A 15,109-nucleotide genomic window follows, 5' to 3' on the forward strand; every position below is an offset into this window, starting at 1 on the left:
GGAGAGACAACACAGGATAGGACCAAGCCATGGTCACTCAGTGTGGAAATGTGCTCCAGCAAGATGCGGCGGCATGTGCCTGACATTCTGACCCTTGGGAGTTGGAAGCAGCTGGATCAAAACTTCAAGGCGATCCTTACTACATAGAGAGTTCGAGACCAATGTGTGCTACATAAGACTCTTAAAAACAACACAAAACAACAAAACACCCTGAAATAAAATAGAACCAGCGAGAGGGCTTGGTGGTTAAGAGCATGGCTGGCTGCTCTTGCAGAGGACCAGGGTTCAGCTCCCAACACCCACTTTGGGTGGCTCACAAAAGCCTGTGGCCCAGACCCAGGGCATCTGACACCCTCTTCTAACCTCCATGGCCACTGCACTCACATGCATAATTAAAGTTAAAAATTAATGCACTGATTCCTGAACACTTACTTCCTCCCTAGCACCTAGAAACAGCCACCACCTACTAAATACTGGGAAGAAACGTTCCATGGCTCCCCACCCCCACTCTGCCCCAGCCTTCTCTTAAACAGCAGGCAGAGACAGTGTACCCACATACATAAAATAAATAAATAACTCTTGAAAGAAAGAAAAAGGACAGGAGAGAGACCATTCAGTGGTTAAGGGCACTGACTGCTCTTCGAGAGGTTCTGAGTTCAAATCCCAGCAACCACATGGTGGCTCACAACCATCTGTTATGAGATCTGATGCCTTCTTTTTTTTTTTTTTTTTTTTTTTTTTTTTTTTTTTGGAGCTGGGGACCCAACCCAGGGCCTTCTTATCTGTCACCACTGAGCTAAATCCCCAACCCCTGATGCCCTCTTCTAGTGTGTCTGAAGACAGCTACTGCGTACTTATATATAATAAATAAATAAATCTTTTTAAAAAAGAAAGAAGAAAGAAATATTCTGTTAGGGGGCTGGAGAGATGGCTCAGTGGTTAAGAGCACTGACTGCTCTTCCTGAGGTCCTGAGTTCAATTCCCACATGGTAATGACAACCACAATCATCTGTGTTGGGTTCTGATGCCCTCTTCTGGGCTGAATGAAGACAGCAACAGTGTACTCATATACATTAAATAAATAATAAATAATTTTAAAAGCAGACAAACAAAACAAAACAAAAAACCAGCAGGCAGAGTCTCGGTTACAACTGTTAGGTCTCAAGGAAACCTAAATGGCTAACATTTAACATATCAAGGTGGATGCTGGCCGCTCGTCTATCTCAGTACCATCAATACCTGTTACAGAGTCTTGGCTCATCTCGGTACTTTTCACCCTGCCCCCTACCCTGAACCTTTCCAGCCCCTGAGCTTCCTTTCTCTTCCCTCAGCTTCTCTAATTCCAATATAACCTCAGTCTTTTTGGCTACAAGACTCTCGGTCTCTCGGTCTCTCGGTCTCTCGGTCTCTCGGTCTCTCGGACTCTCGGACTCTCGGTCTCTCGGTCTCTCGGTCTCTCGGTCTCTCGGTCTCTCGGTCTCTCGGTCTCTCGGTCCCTCGGTCCTCAGCTCCTCTCTTGAGCCCCTTCCCCTGCTCCTTTTCCTTTCTTGCTCCCCTTTCCCAAGGCCAGGTTCAGCCGCTGGCCTGGTTCAGTTTGGACTCTTCCAGATACCTCTGGCCTGGCTATTTTCTTCTCCTCAACATACCTGGGAGCAGCCATGTCCTCATCTTTTCATTAAATAACCCTGAGCACTCACCTCTTCTTGTCACCCTCATTCTGGGACCCTCATATCACGTCCTATCAAAGAACTTTACCAAGTGTTGTCTGCAAATCATTACATGGCCACACGGTGGCAGCGTGGAGCTGTGTTCCCAAACAAGATCCCTGAGGTTGCCTCTGTTTGGGCTTCAGTTGGGAGATACACCAACCTCTGCAGCTTCCTTGCTTGTGGCCCTAGCCAAACCCAGAGCTGGTAGTTTCTTCCTTTCTGACAGTGTCGCCCAAGCTACCTGGGAGAAAATGCTCTCCCTCATACAGCCGCGCAAGTGGAATCATGTCACCACCTCTTTGGTGACTGAGGATGGAATCCAGAAACAAGGTCACGCTACCGATGGGGTTCTACCAATGAACCATCCCCAAAGCCTGTCACTGGGGTATGCTAGGCAGGGACTCTACTCCTGAGCCACATCCTGAGTCTCCTTTTCACCTTTTATTTTGAGACAGGTGCCATTAAATTGTCCAGCCTCACTTGAACTTATTCTGCCAACCTGGCTGGTCTTGAACTGGTGATCCTCCTGCCTCAGCCTCATGAGTAGCTAGGATGTCCAAGTCTGGCCCATTTCCTTCCCAGATCTTTTGCATACTTCTTTTTTTTGTGAACTTTTGGGCTAATATCCACTTTTTAAATTTTTTCTTTTATTGGATATATTTTATTTACATTTCAAATGTTATTCCCTTTCCCAGTTTCCCAGACTTAAGCCCCCTATCCCACCCCCTCCCGTTCTATAAGGCTGTTCCTCTCCCCAACCACCTTCCTTTCGGCCCCCTGCCCCCGACATTCCCCTACACTGGGGGGTTCAGTCTTGGCAGGACCAAGGCTTCTCCTTCCATTGGTGCCCAACAAGGTCATCCTCCCCTACATATGCAGCTGGAGTCATGGGTCTGTCCACGTGTAGTCTCTGGGTAATGGTTTAGTCCTGGGGGCTCTGGTTGGTTGGATACTTTTTTTTTTTTTTTTTTTGGTTCTTTTTTTCGGAGCTGGGGACCAAACCCAGGGCCTTGCGCTTCCTAGGCAAGCAAGCGCTCTACCACTGAGCCAAATCCCCAACCCCGGTTGGATACTCTTTTTACTCAGTCTCCACCCACCCTAGCCTTACTGGTGTTTGGTGGTACTGGATTTATTCCTGGGTCAGCCTCTTTGTCCAAGCTGCTCCTTCTGCCCTTGCAGCACCGCCCCCCACCTCCTGCAGGGGCTCAAGGTCATCACCCTCAGATCTTTTTAGTGGATATTGCTTTTTGGTGCTGCCTCCTGCCTGCTAAACAAACAATGCTGGCTCCACCCCAGCCCACGGGTCATGGTATGTTGGGGGAGGAACATTTTATTTTGACATACCTAGGGACAGTGGACTTTCAGCCTCATGACTGTGTACACATAATTTCAAATGTCACATCTGCTGTGTTTTTTTTTTTTTTTTTTTTTTTTTTTCCGGAGCTGGGGACCGAACCCAGGGCCTTGCAGGGTTGCTAGGTGGCGCTCTACCACTGAGCTAAATCCCCAACCCCCAGTCAGTGCTCTCTTAACCTCTGAGCCATCTCTCCAGTCCTGTGATTTTCTTTCTGCTTCTTTTGTTCTTCCTCTGTAGAAAGCAACTTCCTCTGCTTGCTTCCCTGTTCTAAAGAATAAAGTTTGATCAGTTCTAGGATCAAAAATAAGACCAATTGCACACAAGTCCTTCTAGCACTTGGGATGTATAGATACACACACACACACACACACACACAAATCTATTTTTTTTAAAGATTTATTTATTTATTTTGTATATGAGTACATTGTAGCTGTCTTCAGACACACCAGAAGAGGGCATCAGATCCCATTACAGATGGTTGTGAGCCACCATGTGGTTGCTGGGATTTGAACTCAGGACCTCTGGAAGAGCAGTCAATGCTCTTAACCACTGAGCCATCTCTCCAGCCCACAAATCTATTTTTATTGTTGTTATTTTCTTCACATGGGGTCTCCTGTAGCCCAGGCTAGCCTAGAACTTACATTGCAGCTGGGCTCCTGACCTTTCTGCTTCTACCTCCGGTGTGCTGGGATTACAGGACTCTGCCACCACACCCCACTTAAAACTATTTGGATTCTTGCAGTTTGCCCTTTGACACACATTTTACCGGGAAGAGCAAATTTAAAACCACAGTGAAATCTGGCTTCTCATCCAGTGAGAGGTTGAGGTAGACAGGATAATAACATGCGCTGGCAGGTGTGGGGAAATCAGGACGCCACACACACCAGTTGTCCTACTACTCGGGAGGGTGAGGCAGAAGGATCGCTTGTCACCTAGATCTCAGGGCCAGTTTATGCAAAATAGCAAGATGCCACCCTTAAAAGATCTGGGCGTTGTGGTGCACACCTCTAATCCCAACACTGAGGAGGCTAAGACAGGAGATCATGACGCCCTCAGTGCTGTTTCACAATGTTATTTTCCCATGTGTCTGGGTATATTCGTCTCCATGTGTATAAGTGCACATGTGCCTGGTTCCTGCGGAGGTCAGAACAGGGCTCTGGATCCCTGGAGTGGTAGTCACAGATGTGAACAGTTGTGTGGGTGCCGGGAATTGAACCCGGGTCCTCTGGAAGAGCAGGCAGTGCTTTTAACTGTTCAGCCATCTCTCCAAGCTGAGGCTTTTGAGATCCTGTTTCAGAGCAAAACAAAACGAACCCTTGTGCATCAGTGTCCAGTGTAGCCTTGCAGCTTCCACTAGAAATTACCCAATGGCCAGGAAGGGGCAGGGCACACCCTTAGTTCCCAGATGGAGACACTCAGGCAGATCTCTGTGAGTTCAAGGCCAGCCTGGTCTACAGAGTGAGTTCCAGGACAGCCAAGGCTGCACAGAGAAACCCTCAAAAAACATATTCACATGTTGGCCGACTGGTAAATACTGACATGTGGTATATCCATACAGTAGAATATTATACATCACAAAGAGATATAAAAATACTGACACATAAGGCAGCATAGGTGAACCTTGAAACTGGAACAAAGAAGGAAAACACTCCAGGTGCAGAGAATGGAAAGTTCTAGGGCTCTAAATGTAGAATGGGCAAACCCCATGGAGACAGGAAGCTGATCAATGGTTGCCCAGGGACAAGTGCGGGTTGGGAGAATTGGGCGCTGATGCTAATGGACACAAGATTATTTTGTGGGGTGACAAACATGTTCTAGAATCCATTACAGTGAAGGTTGCAAAATGATGTGAACACTCTTTTAAAAAGCTGCATTTCTGGTAAAATCCAAAATGGGTCAACTGTCCAGTGAGTTAAATCTCAACAAAGTCATTAGCAACAAAGCAAGGGTGGATTGGTTGTGTTATGGGTCAGAACCCGGTCCATAAGGAGACTCAGATAACAAAACCGGACTGCCTGGGCGGGCCTCTTGAAACTGTCCTGACAGAAGATCTTGTCCTTGTCATGGCTGGTTGCATTTTTGTCCCTCTGGTCTGTTGCCTCTTTTTATTTCCCTTTCCCGGTGCGTTTGAAATCCCAGGAACACAGACTGGAGATCTGTCTCCACATTACAGGCAGTAACTGCCTGTTCTTACAGGGAGTTCAAGGTTTAATTAACAGTGCCCATAGGGTGGCTCAACACTGACTTCAGTTGCAGGGAATCCGATGCCTTCTTCTGGCATCCATGGGCACAAGGCCTTCAGGTGGTACATGGAGCTAAATAAGGAGAAAACGCTCAGCACGTAAATAAATAATCCTTTCAGAAAATACATACAGGCAAATACATTCATACATATACATTAAAAAAGAATCCAGGATCAGCGAGCCCCGCAGACAAGCATCTCATGCTTAGAACTAAAACTCCTCCCAAGGCCTGGCACGGAGAGGGATATCTGTAATCCCAGTACTCAGGACGCCGAGGCAGGAGAGAGTTGGAGGCATAACAGGACCCTGTTACAAAATAAAACTCATGCCACTCCAGTATCAAAGACCCCAGCAGGAGCTGGCGGAACCAGATCTTAGATAATGATAGACCAGCTCACAGCCTGGCCTGGCCTGTGCCAACACCCTATGCAAACTTTCCTGTCTCCCTTATCCTGGAGCCACTGTAGGTATGGGGAAGTCAGATTCTCCAGCCTCTATACCTGCTGGTTTCTCAACAGGAGCTGAAGTAGTCTTCAGCATGCATGCAATTGCTCGCCCACAGTGGTAAGGACAAAAATGGCTCCAAAAGAGGACGGAATACACTCTCGTGTGTGGCTGTCTTTATGGAATACACACTCCGGTGTGGCTGTCTTTATGGAATACACACTCACGTGTAGCTATCTTTGGCTACTTTGTGGGTTCTTCTTTCTTCTACCCTTCAACCCCCTAACACTAGATATGAGGGGAAAAAAAGGATAGATAGGAAAGGAAAGAGATCCCTGAATTAAGTCAGGAGTCAGAAAGGGGGCAAACTTATTGCTAGGTGGCTTCCTGCTGATTGGGGCGTTGAGTTCCTTGGGGCAAGTTTGACCTTCGCACTCAGGATATCTAATGTCTTCGTTGCGCAGGACTACTTAATAAACTGCCACTAACAGGAACCAACCAACAATCCACCTCTGGGGGCCCTAGCATCGATATACAGAAAAGTTCCCAGATCTAAACATCATACAATCTGCAGAGACTATCTGCAGCTGGCAAAACCATGCCTCTGCTAGGGCACAAGGCAAATCAGTCACCTGTTTCAAAGCAGCCCCATATCCCCACTCCTGGGATTAAAACAAAAAAATATATTTTTGTGTAACATCTCTGTGTTTTTAAAGAAACCAAAATTCCAGAATTCTCACTACACTCATGCACACATACGGGGATAAAAGTGGTTGAGTCATTTGCTTTGGGGAGGTGATATCCTTTCCCTGTTTCAGAGGGCCCAGGGAACCAGTCCAACCTCAGGCAAGGGGTCCTAGAGGACACTAAGTCATATGTCCTGCTTCCAGGGCCAGCATCTCAGTGAATTCAAACAGCACGTGACAGTTTACTAGTGACACGTATGTAAACATAAACACACATATAAGTGTATATATGCTTACTTATTGAATGAAGAACAATGAGGACTTGACAGCTCCCAGGTATGGTTGAGAAGGTTTATTGTAGGTATAAGGAGGAGAACATCCAAAGGCATCTGCAAGAGTCCAGACTGACCTGGGCCTACAGAATAAGCTGGGCCATGGGGTCAGGGGTGAGAGAGGAAGAAAGGGGGAACCAGGACACAAAGAGAAACAAGAGAGCTAAGGAACATGTAGCTAAAACAGCTGGATTATATAGGAAAGAGAATCTTGGAAGAAGAGAAGTGATGCTCAGGGACGGGAAAGGTTGAGGGTAGGGTAACTATATAGTAACAGGCATTGGTGATACTGAGAGAGACTGGCGCCCAGAGTCCACTTTGATATATTAATATGCACCTCAGCCATTTGCCCAGGGTTCCTTTGAGACCTAACACTTATCTGAACAAAAGCATGGGTTGGTGGGTGGGTCTCAGGAGTAGATAGATTTTGTGCGTGACTGAGGTAGTGTGGGCTCTAGCCTCAACTTTGTAAGAATTCGTTAGATTAACTAACCATGGTGAAAGATAAAAGTTTTAAAGTTGCCCCCCTAGACACAAAGTTTAGAGCAGGAAAAAAAAAGAAAACAGGTTAGGCCCCAGAATTGTATGTTCCAAGAAGCCTCTCCTAGGGCTATAGAATGGATAATTACATTGGCCAGCTCAACAGCTTTCTCCCAGAAACTAGCTGACCATAAATCTTAGAGAACAATTTTGAGAAGCAGGAAACAACGTCTCCTAAGAACTAGCGGACCATGAAGTTAAACAATCTGAGAAGTAAGAGACAGCTTCTCCTAGGAAACAATCTTGGGAGACAGAGAGTTCTTCCTTGTGATTTTTCACTGTTATTCTATGACGCCATCCCTGCCCCCTCAGGTTGTGGTTTCTCCCTTTAAATACCTCTTCTCCCAGCCTCTTGGGGTTGAACTCCACTGCCCCTGCATGGGATACAAGTCTCGACCCCCAGTGCACTGGTTGCTATCGATAAACCTCATGTACAAGGACGGTCTTGTGTGAGTTCTTGGGGGTTGCGTCATCCGAGACTTGAGTGAGGGTCTCCCCTCCGGGGGTCTTTTTTTTTTTTTTTTTTTGGTTGTTTTTTTTTCGGAGCTGGGGACCCGAACCCAGGGCCTTGCGCTTCCCTAGGCAAGCGCTCTACCACTGAGCTAAATCCCCAACCCCGGGGTCTTTCAATGGCATGGCATTTTAATCCCAGGACTCAAGAGGCAGAGGCAGGAGGATCTCTGAGTTGGAGGCCAACCTGGTCTACAAAGAGAGTTCTAGGATAGCTAGAATGGTGAGACCATGTCTTTGAAAAAGGTGGGGGGTGGTGTAAACCAGGTAGTGGCAGTAAGTGCTTTTAATCCTAGCACATGGGAGGCAGAGGCCTTGGCCAACTCTCTTATGAGTTGGAGGCCAGTCTGGTCTACAGAAGTAGTTCCAGGACAGCCAAGGCTACACAAAGAAACTCTGTTTCAAAAAAATAAACAAACAAAACAAAACAAACAAAAAACCAAGACCAACAGCAACAAAAGTTAAGTAAAAGCAAGCATTTGTGCTTAATAAAGATTCTCTCAACTGTCGACAAGTGGGGGTTGGGGAGAAACAAATCTCTGAATCTTTTCCATCTGAGGTCCACACAAGTATTTCTACCTTTTGTGAAAAAGCTGGTATTATCACTTTTATGGGAGAGGGGCATAGGCTACTCGTTTATTTACATTGAGCTGATGACCTGTCTTACTACCTAGCTCAGCTTGGCCTCCAACTAAAAGCAATCCTCTGGCTTTGGTCTGTTTGTTTATTGCAGGCATGCAATTGCACCCAATTTGCCTTTTTATATTTACTTCTTCCTATCACGAAGCTGAATGAAAAAATAACTTCTTATATAGAAAAGTTCCAGACGTAGGCACATCAAAAGAGTCCAGAGTTGGGTTGAATAAGAGCACTGACTGCTCTTCCAGAGGTCCTGAGTTCAATTCCCAGCAACTATAGCGTGGCTCACAACCATCTGTAACGGAATCCGACACCCTTTTTTGATGTGTCTGAAGACAGGGAGTACTTACATAAAATGTTAGAGAGAGAGAGAGAGAGAGAGAGAGAGAGAGAGAGAGAGAGAGAGAGAGAGAGAGAGAGAATGAGAGAGAGAGAGAGAAGAGAGAGAGAGAGAGAGAGAGAGAGAGAGAGAGAGAGAGAGAGAGAGAGAGAGATCGGGACCGCCAGAGCCTGGACATGAAAGGAGAAGGGGAGAGAGGTGAGCCAGGGGAATAAATAAGGGTAGGCGAAAAAAAGAACCCAGTATTCAAAACGACTGGATTATAGAGGGAAGGGCAAGCAGCTGGGATAGGGCAGCACAACCTCTGAGCTGGAGAAGTTCAAGGTATGAAGAGCCCTCGTGCCTCCATTTTAAGCTTAAAATCATCCTGCAAACAATATGACATCTCCAGATTTAACCTATTTAGAACCAATATACTGGGCTGTAAGTGGATGTGCTTCTGCAACAATGGGAAGGTGGAAGCAGTTGGCTTAGAAGTTCAAGGCCACCCCTTGAAATATGAGATCCTGTCTCAAAATCAAAACCAAAATAAAAACCAACCATGCAGCACTTCTACAAACGTAGAGAACTTTAGACTAATCAAAAAGGGAAACAACTTGCTTTGTTAGTCATGTGTTTAAAGAAACAAAAGAACTTTCCGGAACTTTTTTCTGAGTCCCAGAGGGGAACTACCAGAAGAAATAAACTTCCGGTGTCCCACTTCCGGCCAAGGCCTCTCATTCGGTGGCGCCTAGGCAGACCGGAAGTCTGTCACCTTTCCCGGCCCGCCTACTTCCGGAAGTGACGCGCAGCGGGGTTGCCGGAAGAAGTGGCGAAGTTACTTTTGCTTTTCGCTCAGCAAGCGCTGTTGCTCCGAGCTACTCCCAGGCTTCTGAAGTTACTTCTGAAGTGCTGTGGAGGAGCAATCACCGGTGCGGACACAGAGGCAAGTGCACCAGGCGGCCGGGCGGGTGGGGTTGGGACGGGTACGCGGATCTTTGCGGGTCCAGCTTAACGCGCGCCTCCTTCCCTTACTTTGTCGCAGCTCCCGCCTCCCACAGCCATTTCCAGGGTAACGAAGTAGGAGACCCCCTCCTGCGACCCCCTCACGATCGCCGGTGCAGTCATGAGCCCCGCCTCCCCCTGGTGCACGGAGAGGGGCGGGGCCTGGAACGAGGTGGGCGTGACTCCACGGGGCGTGGCGTAGGGGAAACCTATGGTTGGTGGGCGAGGGCGGGACGCACATGGGCGGGAGGCACGCTGTAGATAAATCCTGTGATTGAAGGCTTTCTTGATTCTTGGGGCGGGGCCTGGATTGTTGTTGAGGGGGCTGGGGGAGTGGGCAGAGGCATGGAGGGCATGGCACAATGAAGACCTATGATTGGCTTTTGGGGAGTTGGAGGGGCGGGGCTAAATCTGGGTATCTGCCCCAGTGTGAGAAGGGGCGGGACCAGGGACCTGATAGGATGGGTAGGGTCTGGGGTCTGTATTGAAGTGGGTTAAAGCCTTGAAGAAGCCTGTGGTAGGAGGGTAATGATTGCAACCTGATGGGAGAGGCGGGACAAAGTTAGGATCACCTATATGATAAGAGCACAGTTGGTGCTCACCAAAGAAGAGGAATTAGAGTTGTTGGGCTCTCTTAGAGCAGCGGGAGTTGTCATGGGAGGTCATGAATCATAGAGAGGTGGAGGGAGCAGTGAGTGGGTTGGAGCAGAAGTGGTTGGGGATGTTCAGGGTGATGTTTATAAGGGACTAGGGCTGGCAGTGGGGGCTCAATATAGAAGTAAAAACACTGAGGTATAGTGGCACAGTGCTGTGATGCCAGCACTTGAGAGACTGAGGCAGGAGTGTGGGGAATATCCCAAGACAGCGTAGGGTAGTGTGTTCCAGGGTTTTGGAGGTGGTTCAAGATGTTCAGCCACATAGTTCGTTTAGCCTGAGCTGCATGGGATCATGTTTCGAGAGCCCTTGAGCATTGGAAGGAGAGACACTCTGTAATTGGCTGGGTCCCCTATGTCCAGCAGGCTGCTTCGTGACCCACTATGTCTTCCCCCACAAGTTCTCTGGACACTCCCTTGCCTGGTGAGTGATGGGTTTTCCCTACCTGGCCCCTCCCACAGTGTAAGAGAAGCTCACTGTTCCCTCTTCCTTCTCCTAGGGAATGGTTCTCCCCAGCCCAGTACCTCTTCCACTTCACCCACTATTAAGGAGGAGGGGCAGGAGACTGATCCACCTCCAGGCTCTGAAGGGTCCAGCTCTGCCTACATCGTGGGTGAGACAGGGAGACAGGAACAGGGGTGTGGGACGTTGTGAGGGAAGGGTGGGGAGACGGTGGCCCCTGTCTTTCGGTTCGCTTTTCCTTCCTCTTCCCTCTGACACCTCCGACTCATTCTTGGGAGCCTGCCGACCTGCAGATCTTTCCCTTGGCGTTGCAGCCCTGTCCTCTCACCCTCGCTTCGGGACTTCCCATGGCCTGTTCCCAGGCTGCTGTTTCTCTTTGTCGCTATCTCTCATGGCATCTGCTCACCCCAAGTCATCTTAGAGCCAGAGGATGAACCTGAGCGCAAGCGGAAGAAGGGTCCGGCCCCGAAGATGCTGGGCCATGAGCTGTGCCGCGTGTGTGGGGACAAGGCCTCGGGCTTCCACTACAATGTGCTCAGTTGTGAAGGCTGCAAAGGCTTCTTCCGGCGTAGCGTGGTCCATGGTGGGGCCGGGCGCTATGCCTGTCGGGGCAGCGGAACCTGCCAGATGGATGCCTTCATGCGGCGCAAGTGCCAGCTCTGCAGACTGCGCAAGTGCAAGGAGGCTGGCATGCGGGAGCAGTGTGAGTGCAGGGGCGGGGCTAGACAGAGCGTGGGTCCTCGTCAGGTCACGGGGAGGAGTAAGTGAGGGTGGGTCCCACCACTGAGGCTGTCTTTCCTGCAGGCGTGCTTTCTGAGGAGCAGATTCGGAAGAAAAAGATTCAGAAGCAGCAACAGCAGCAGCCACCGCCCCCGACTGAGCCAGCATCCGGTAGCTCAGCCCGGCCTGCAGCCTCCCCTGGCACTTCGGAAGCAAGTAGCCAGGGCTCCGGGGAAGGAGAGGGCATCCAGCTGACAGCGGCTCAGGAGCTGATGATCCAACAGTTAGTTGCCGCGCAGCTGCAGTGCAACAAGCGATCTTTCTCCGACCAGCCTAAAGTCACGGTATCGCCCCGCCCGGCCCAGTGGGCAGAGCCCACCCAGGCTAGGGAGGGTTTCTTAGGGCACTCGAGTTCCCACGTGACCCTGGCCTTTTGTGTCCCAGCCCTGGCCCTTGGGTGCAGACCCTCAGTCCCGAGACGCTCGTCAGCAACGCTTTGCCCACTTCACTGAGCTAGCCATCATCTCAGTCCAGGAGATCGTGGACTTCGCCAAGCAGGTGCCAGGGTTCCTGCAGCTGGGCCGGGAAGACCAGATCGCCCTCCTGAAGGCATCCACCATCGAGGTACTAATAACGAGAACTAGGCTCTAGGACAGAGGTCAGAGCTGCATGTAGTCCAGGCACATCCTAACCCTCGTGGGGTGTGGCCATCTGGAGCCTCCAGTGAGCCAGCCACGGGGGAAAGGGAAGTGAGCTGAGGTGGGAGTAATGGAGACTATGGGATGGACTGTCAAAGAGGAAATACGCCCCAGAGACTTGAAGGGAGTGGACATTTGAGCCAACTCAAGGATAACGAAGTTTGAGAGTCAACTGTGCATAAAGTTCTAAGTGCTAAGAATCAAAACTCTTGTACCTCACAATAATGTGTGGTTAATGTCCTTGGGTGGGGGCAGTGGGCGGTAAAGTTGGAGAAAGGAAAGCTAAGAATGTCTGGTGGCAGCCAGTTGGTCTTGGCACATTTGACCCCGGGGCAGCTGCAGAGCCCTGTACCTTGTCCCCTCCAGATCATGTTGCTAGAGACAGCCAGACGCTACAACCACGAGACGGAGTGCATCACGTTCCTGAAGGACTTCACCTACAGCAAGGACGACTTCCACCGTGCAGGTCAGTGTTAGGGCTTCTGCCCCCGTCGGACCTCCAGATCAGGCACTGGCAAGAGAAAGATCATGTTTAGCAGGACCAGATATGGGGAGGCTTTGCCGTCCCCTGGCCTTCTGGCAGGAGATCAGGAAGAAGCACAGGCCGCTGATTGTCTCATGGGGAGCTCATCTGGCCACCTGTGTGATGGTGGGACAGGGCCCCTGCCCATGGCCAGCCAATGCGAACAACTTTTCTCCCTCAGCTTTCGGCTTCCCAGGACACCTTGGGTGCCTCTCGGTATTTTTAGGCACCCACTTCCAACTCTTCTACTACACAAGAAGAGTCCTAGGATTCTTCCAGTGTGGCTTACTAGCAGGGCAGATTTAGGGAAAAACGTGTTTTCCCTGTGATCCAGCCTGGGCAAAGGCTCTGCAGCCAGGCTTGAAGGAACCCCACGGAGCCCCAGGCAGTCAGGCCTTGGAAGGTGGGACTGGAAAGGATCTTCGGCTTCCTACCCAAGCTCCTTCACTGCCTGGCCCCGGGCCCTCTGCTACTACCCTCCCACCACATCTGTCCCCCACAGCACGCAGGGTGCCATGCCAGCTTGTCAGCTCCCGTATTCCCTCTGCTGGGACAGGACCTGGCCTCCATTCTCCTCTGTCTTTGTCGATCGTCTCTCCCAGGCACTGGGTGCCTTGCTGAGTCTGCCCATCAGCACAGTCCAGCATCAGGGGCCAGCATTCACTGTCCCTTGAACCGGGTGACAACTCCTATCTTGCCTGGAACCTGCCTACATGGTTTTGTTTTGCTTTCTTGGGGTCTCACTGCAGGCCAGGGTAGCCTAGAATATATTATCCTTTATAGAGAAGGGGTTGGGTGTGATGGCTGTAAATCACTCTTCTCCAAGGCCTGGCACACAGTAGGTACACGTAACAGTCCATGAGTGAATCATAGCATATTAGAGCTGTGGGAACTACCTAAGGGTTCACAGTGCCTTTCCTCCGCCCTCCTGAGGGCAGATGGGGGGACCTGAGAGGATGAGGTTCCAGTGTGTGTGGAAGGAAGGGTATGGGTGCTGTCTTGGTGGCATGGCTACTATGTAACAGTCACTTACATGGTCCTATGGGGAGGAAGGCGGAGTAACTGTCACTGACTGTTCCTCCCCGTGTGACTGCCCTGGGACCAGGGTGAGGTGTGAAGCTGTGCTGGGGTCGCTCTTGCAGGCTTGCAGGTGGAGTTCATCAATCCCATCTTCGAGTTCTCTCGGGCTATGCGTCGGCTGGGCCTGGACGATGCAGAGTATGCCTTGCTCATTGCCATCAACATCTTCTCAGCGGACCGGCCTAATGTGCAGGAGCCCAGCCGTGTGGAGGCTCTGCAGCAGCCCTACGTGGAGGCCCTCCTCTCCTACACGAGGATCAAGCGGCCGCAGGTACAGGAGCTGGCGGGCTCGGTATTAGGGTCAGGTGGCACCCATTGGGGCACACTGAGCCTGGGGCCTGCCTTTCTTCTCAGGTCCTGTTAGTGAGGTCAGCACACACGTCCCAAACCCTGGGCTGGGTTTGAGGTTGGCCTGACCACTCACAGCACTGGCTTGTCAGACAAAGCTGGCTCTGTAGGGCAGGGCCTCCTATAGGATCTACTTGCCTCCTCTCCCCGGCAGGACCAGCTGCGCTTCCCACGAATGCTCATGAAGCTGGTGAGCCTGCGCACCCTCAGCTCCGTGCACTCAGAGCAGGTCTTCGCATTGCGTCTCCAGGACAAGAAGCTGCCGCCTTTGCTGTCCGAGATCTGGGATGTGCATGAGTAGGGGCCGCCACAAGTGCCCCAGCCTTGGTGGTGTCTTCTTGCAGATGGACGCTTCCTTTGCCTTTCCTTCTGGGGTGGGAGGACACTGTCACAGCCCAGTCCCCTGGGCTCGGGCCGAGCGAGTGGCAGTTGGCACTAGAAGGTCCCACCCCACCCGCCGAGTCTTCCAGGAGTGGTGAGGGTCACAGGCCCTAGCCTCTGATCTTTACCAGCTGCCCTCCCTCCCGAGCTTACACCTCAGCCTACCACACCATGCACCTTGAGTGGAGAGAGGTTAGGGCAGGTGGCTCCCCACAGTTGGGAGACCACAGGCCCCCTCTTCTGCCCCTTTTATTTAATAAAAAAAATAAAATAAAGTTCGAGTACAAGCCATTCTTGAGCCCAACGTGGAGGGGTTCTAGGTTCGACCACAAGGGTGGGGGTAGAGGGGTGCCGCTGAAGACAGGTATCTTTATACAGCATAGTTTGAGACACTAAAAGGACACTTACTTAGCTAGGGCCAAGTTTCCAAAGTTGGGGACTGCACATCTGGCCACGAGT

The 15,109-nt window shown here is 50.5% G+C and overlaps 1 protein-coding gene across 5 annotated transcripts; it reads left to right on the top strand.

The window, feature by feature from the left end:
* Window positions 1-9,555: 9,555 nt before the first annotated feature.
* Nr1h2 (nuclear receptor subfamily 1 group H member 2) lies at window positions 9,556-14,941 on the top strand. 5 transcript variants are annotated; one of them, XM_032893741.1, is made up of 10 exons: window positions 9,556-9,725; window positions 9,825-9,956; window positions 10,804-10,861; window positions 10,938-11,051; window positions 11,322-11,603; window positions 11,705-11,964; window positions 12,065-12,244; window positions 12,685-12,784; window positions 13,984-14,192; window positions 14,424-14,915. In XM_032893741.1, exons 3-10 carry the CDS (start codon window positions 10,822-10,824, stop codon window positions 14,568-14,570), a joined length of 1,332 nt encoding a protein of 443 aa, XP_032749632.1. In that variant the 5' UTR covers window positions 9,556-9,725; window positions 9,825-9,956; window positions 10,804-10,821; the 3' UTR covers window positions 14,571-14,915. The 5 variants fall into 5 exon arrangements, with proteins under 5 accessions (XP_032749632.1, XP_032749633.1, XP_032749630.1 ...); XM_032893742.1 differs by having other exon boundaries at window positions 9,583-9,725; window positions 11,215-11,603; window positions 14,424-14,941; XM_032893739.1 differs by having other exon boundaries at window positions 9,583-9,725; window positions 10,801-10,861; window positions 11,313-11,603; window positions 14,424-14,570.
* The last annotated feature ends 168 nt before the right edge of the window (window positions 14,942-15,109 follow it).

This window comes from Rattus rattus, chromosome 2 (assembly GCF_011064425.1).
Source record: "Rattus rattus isolate New Zealand chromosome 2, Rrattus_CSIRO_v1, whole genome shotgun sequence".
In the NCBI taxonomy this organism is placed as follows: domain Eukaryota; kingdom Metazoa; phylum Chordata; class Mammalia; order Rodentia; family Muridae; genus Rattus; species Rattus rattus.

Coding starts and splice junctions, on each gene's coding strand:
- Nr1h2 (XM_032893739.1), top strand. CDS start 10,822: ATGTCTTCCCCCACAAGTTCTCTGGACACTCCCTTGCCTG. Junction 11,604..11,704: donor GGCTGGCATGCGGGAGCAGT/GTGAGTGCAGGG, acceptor TCTTTCCTGCAG/GCGTGCTTTCTGAGGAGCAG. Junction 14,193..14,423: donor CGAGGATCAAGCGGCCGCAG/GTACAGGAGCTG, acceptor TCTCCCCGGCAG/GACCAGCTGCGCTTCCCACG.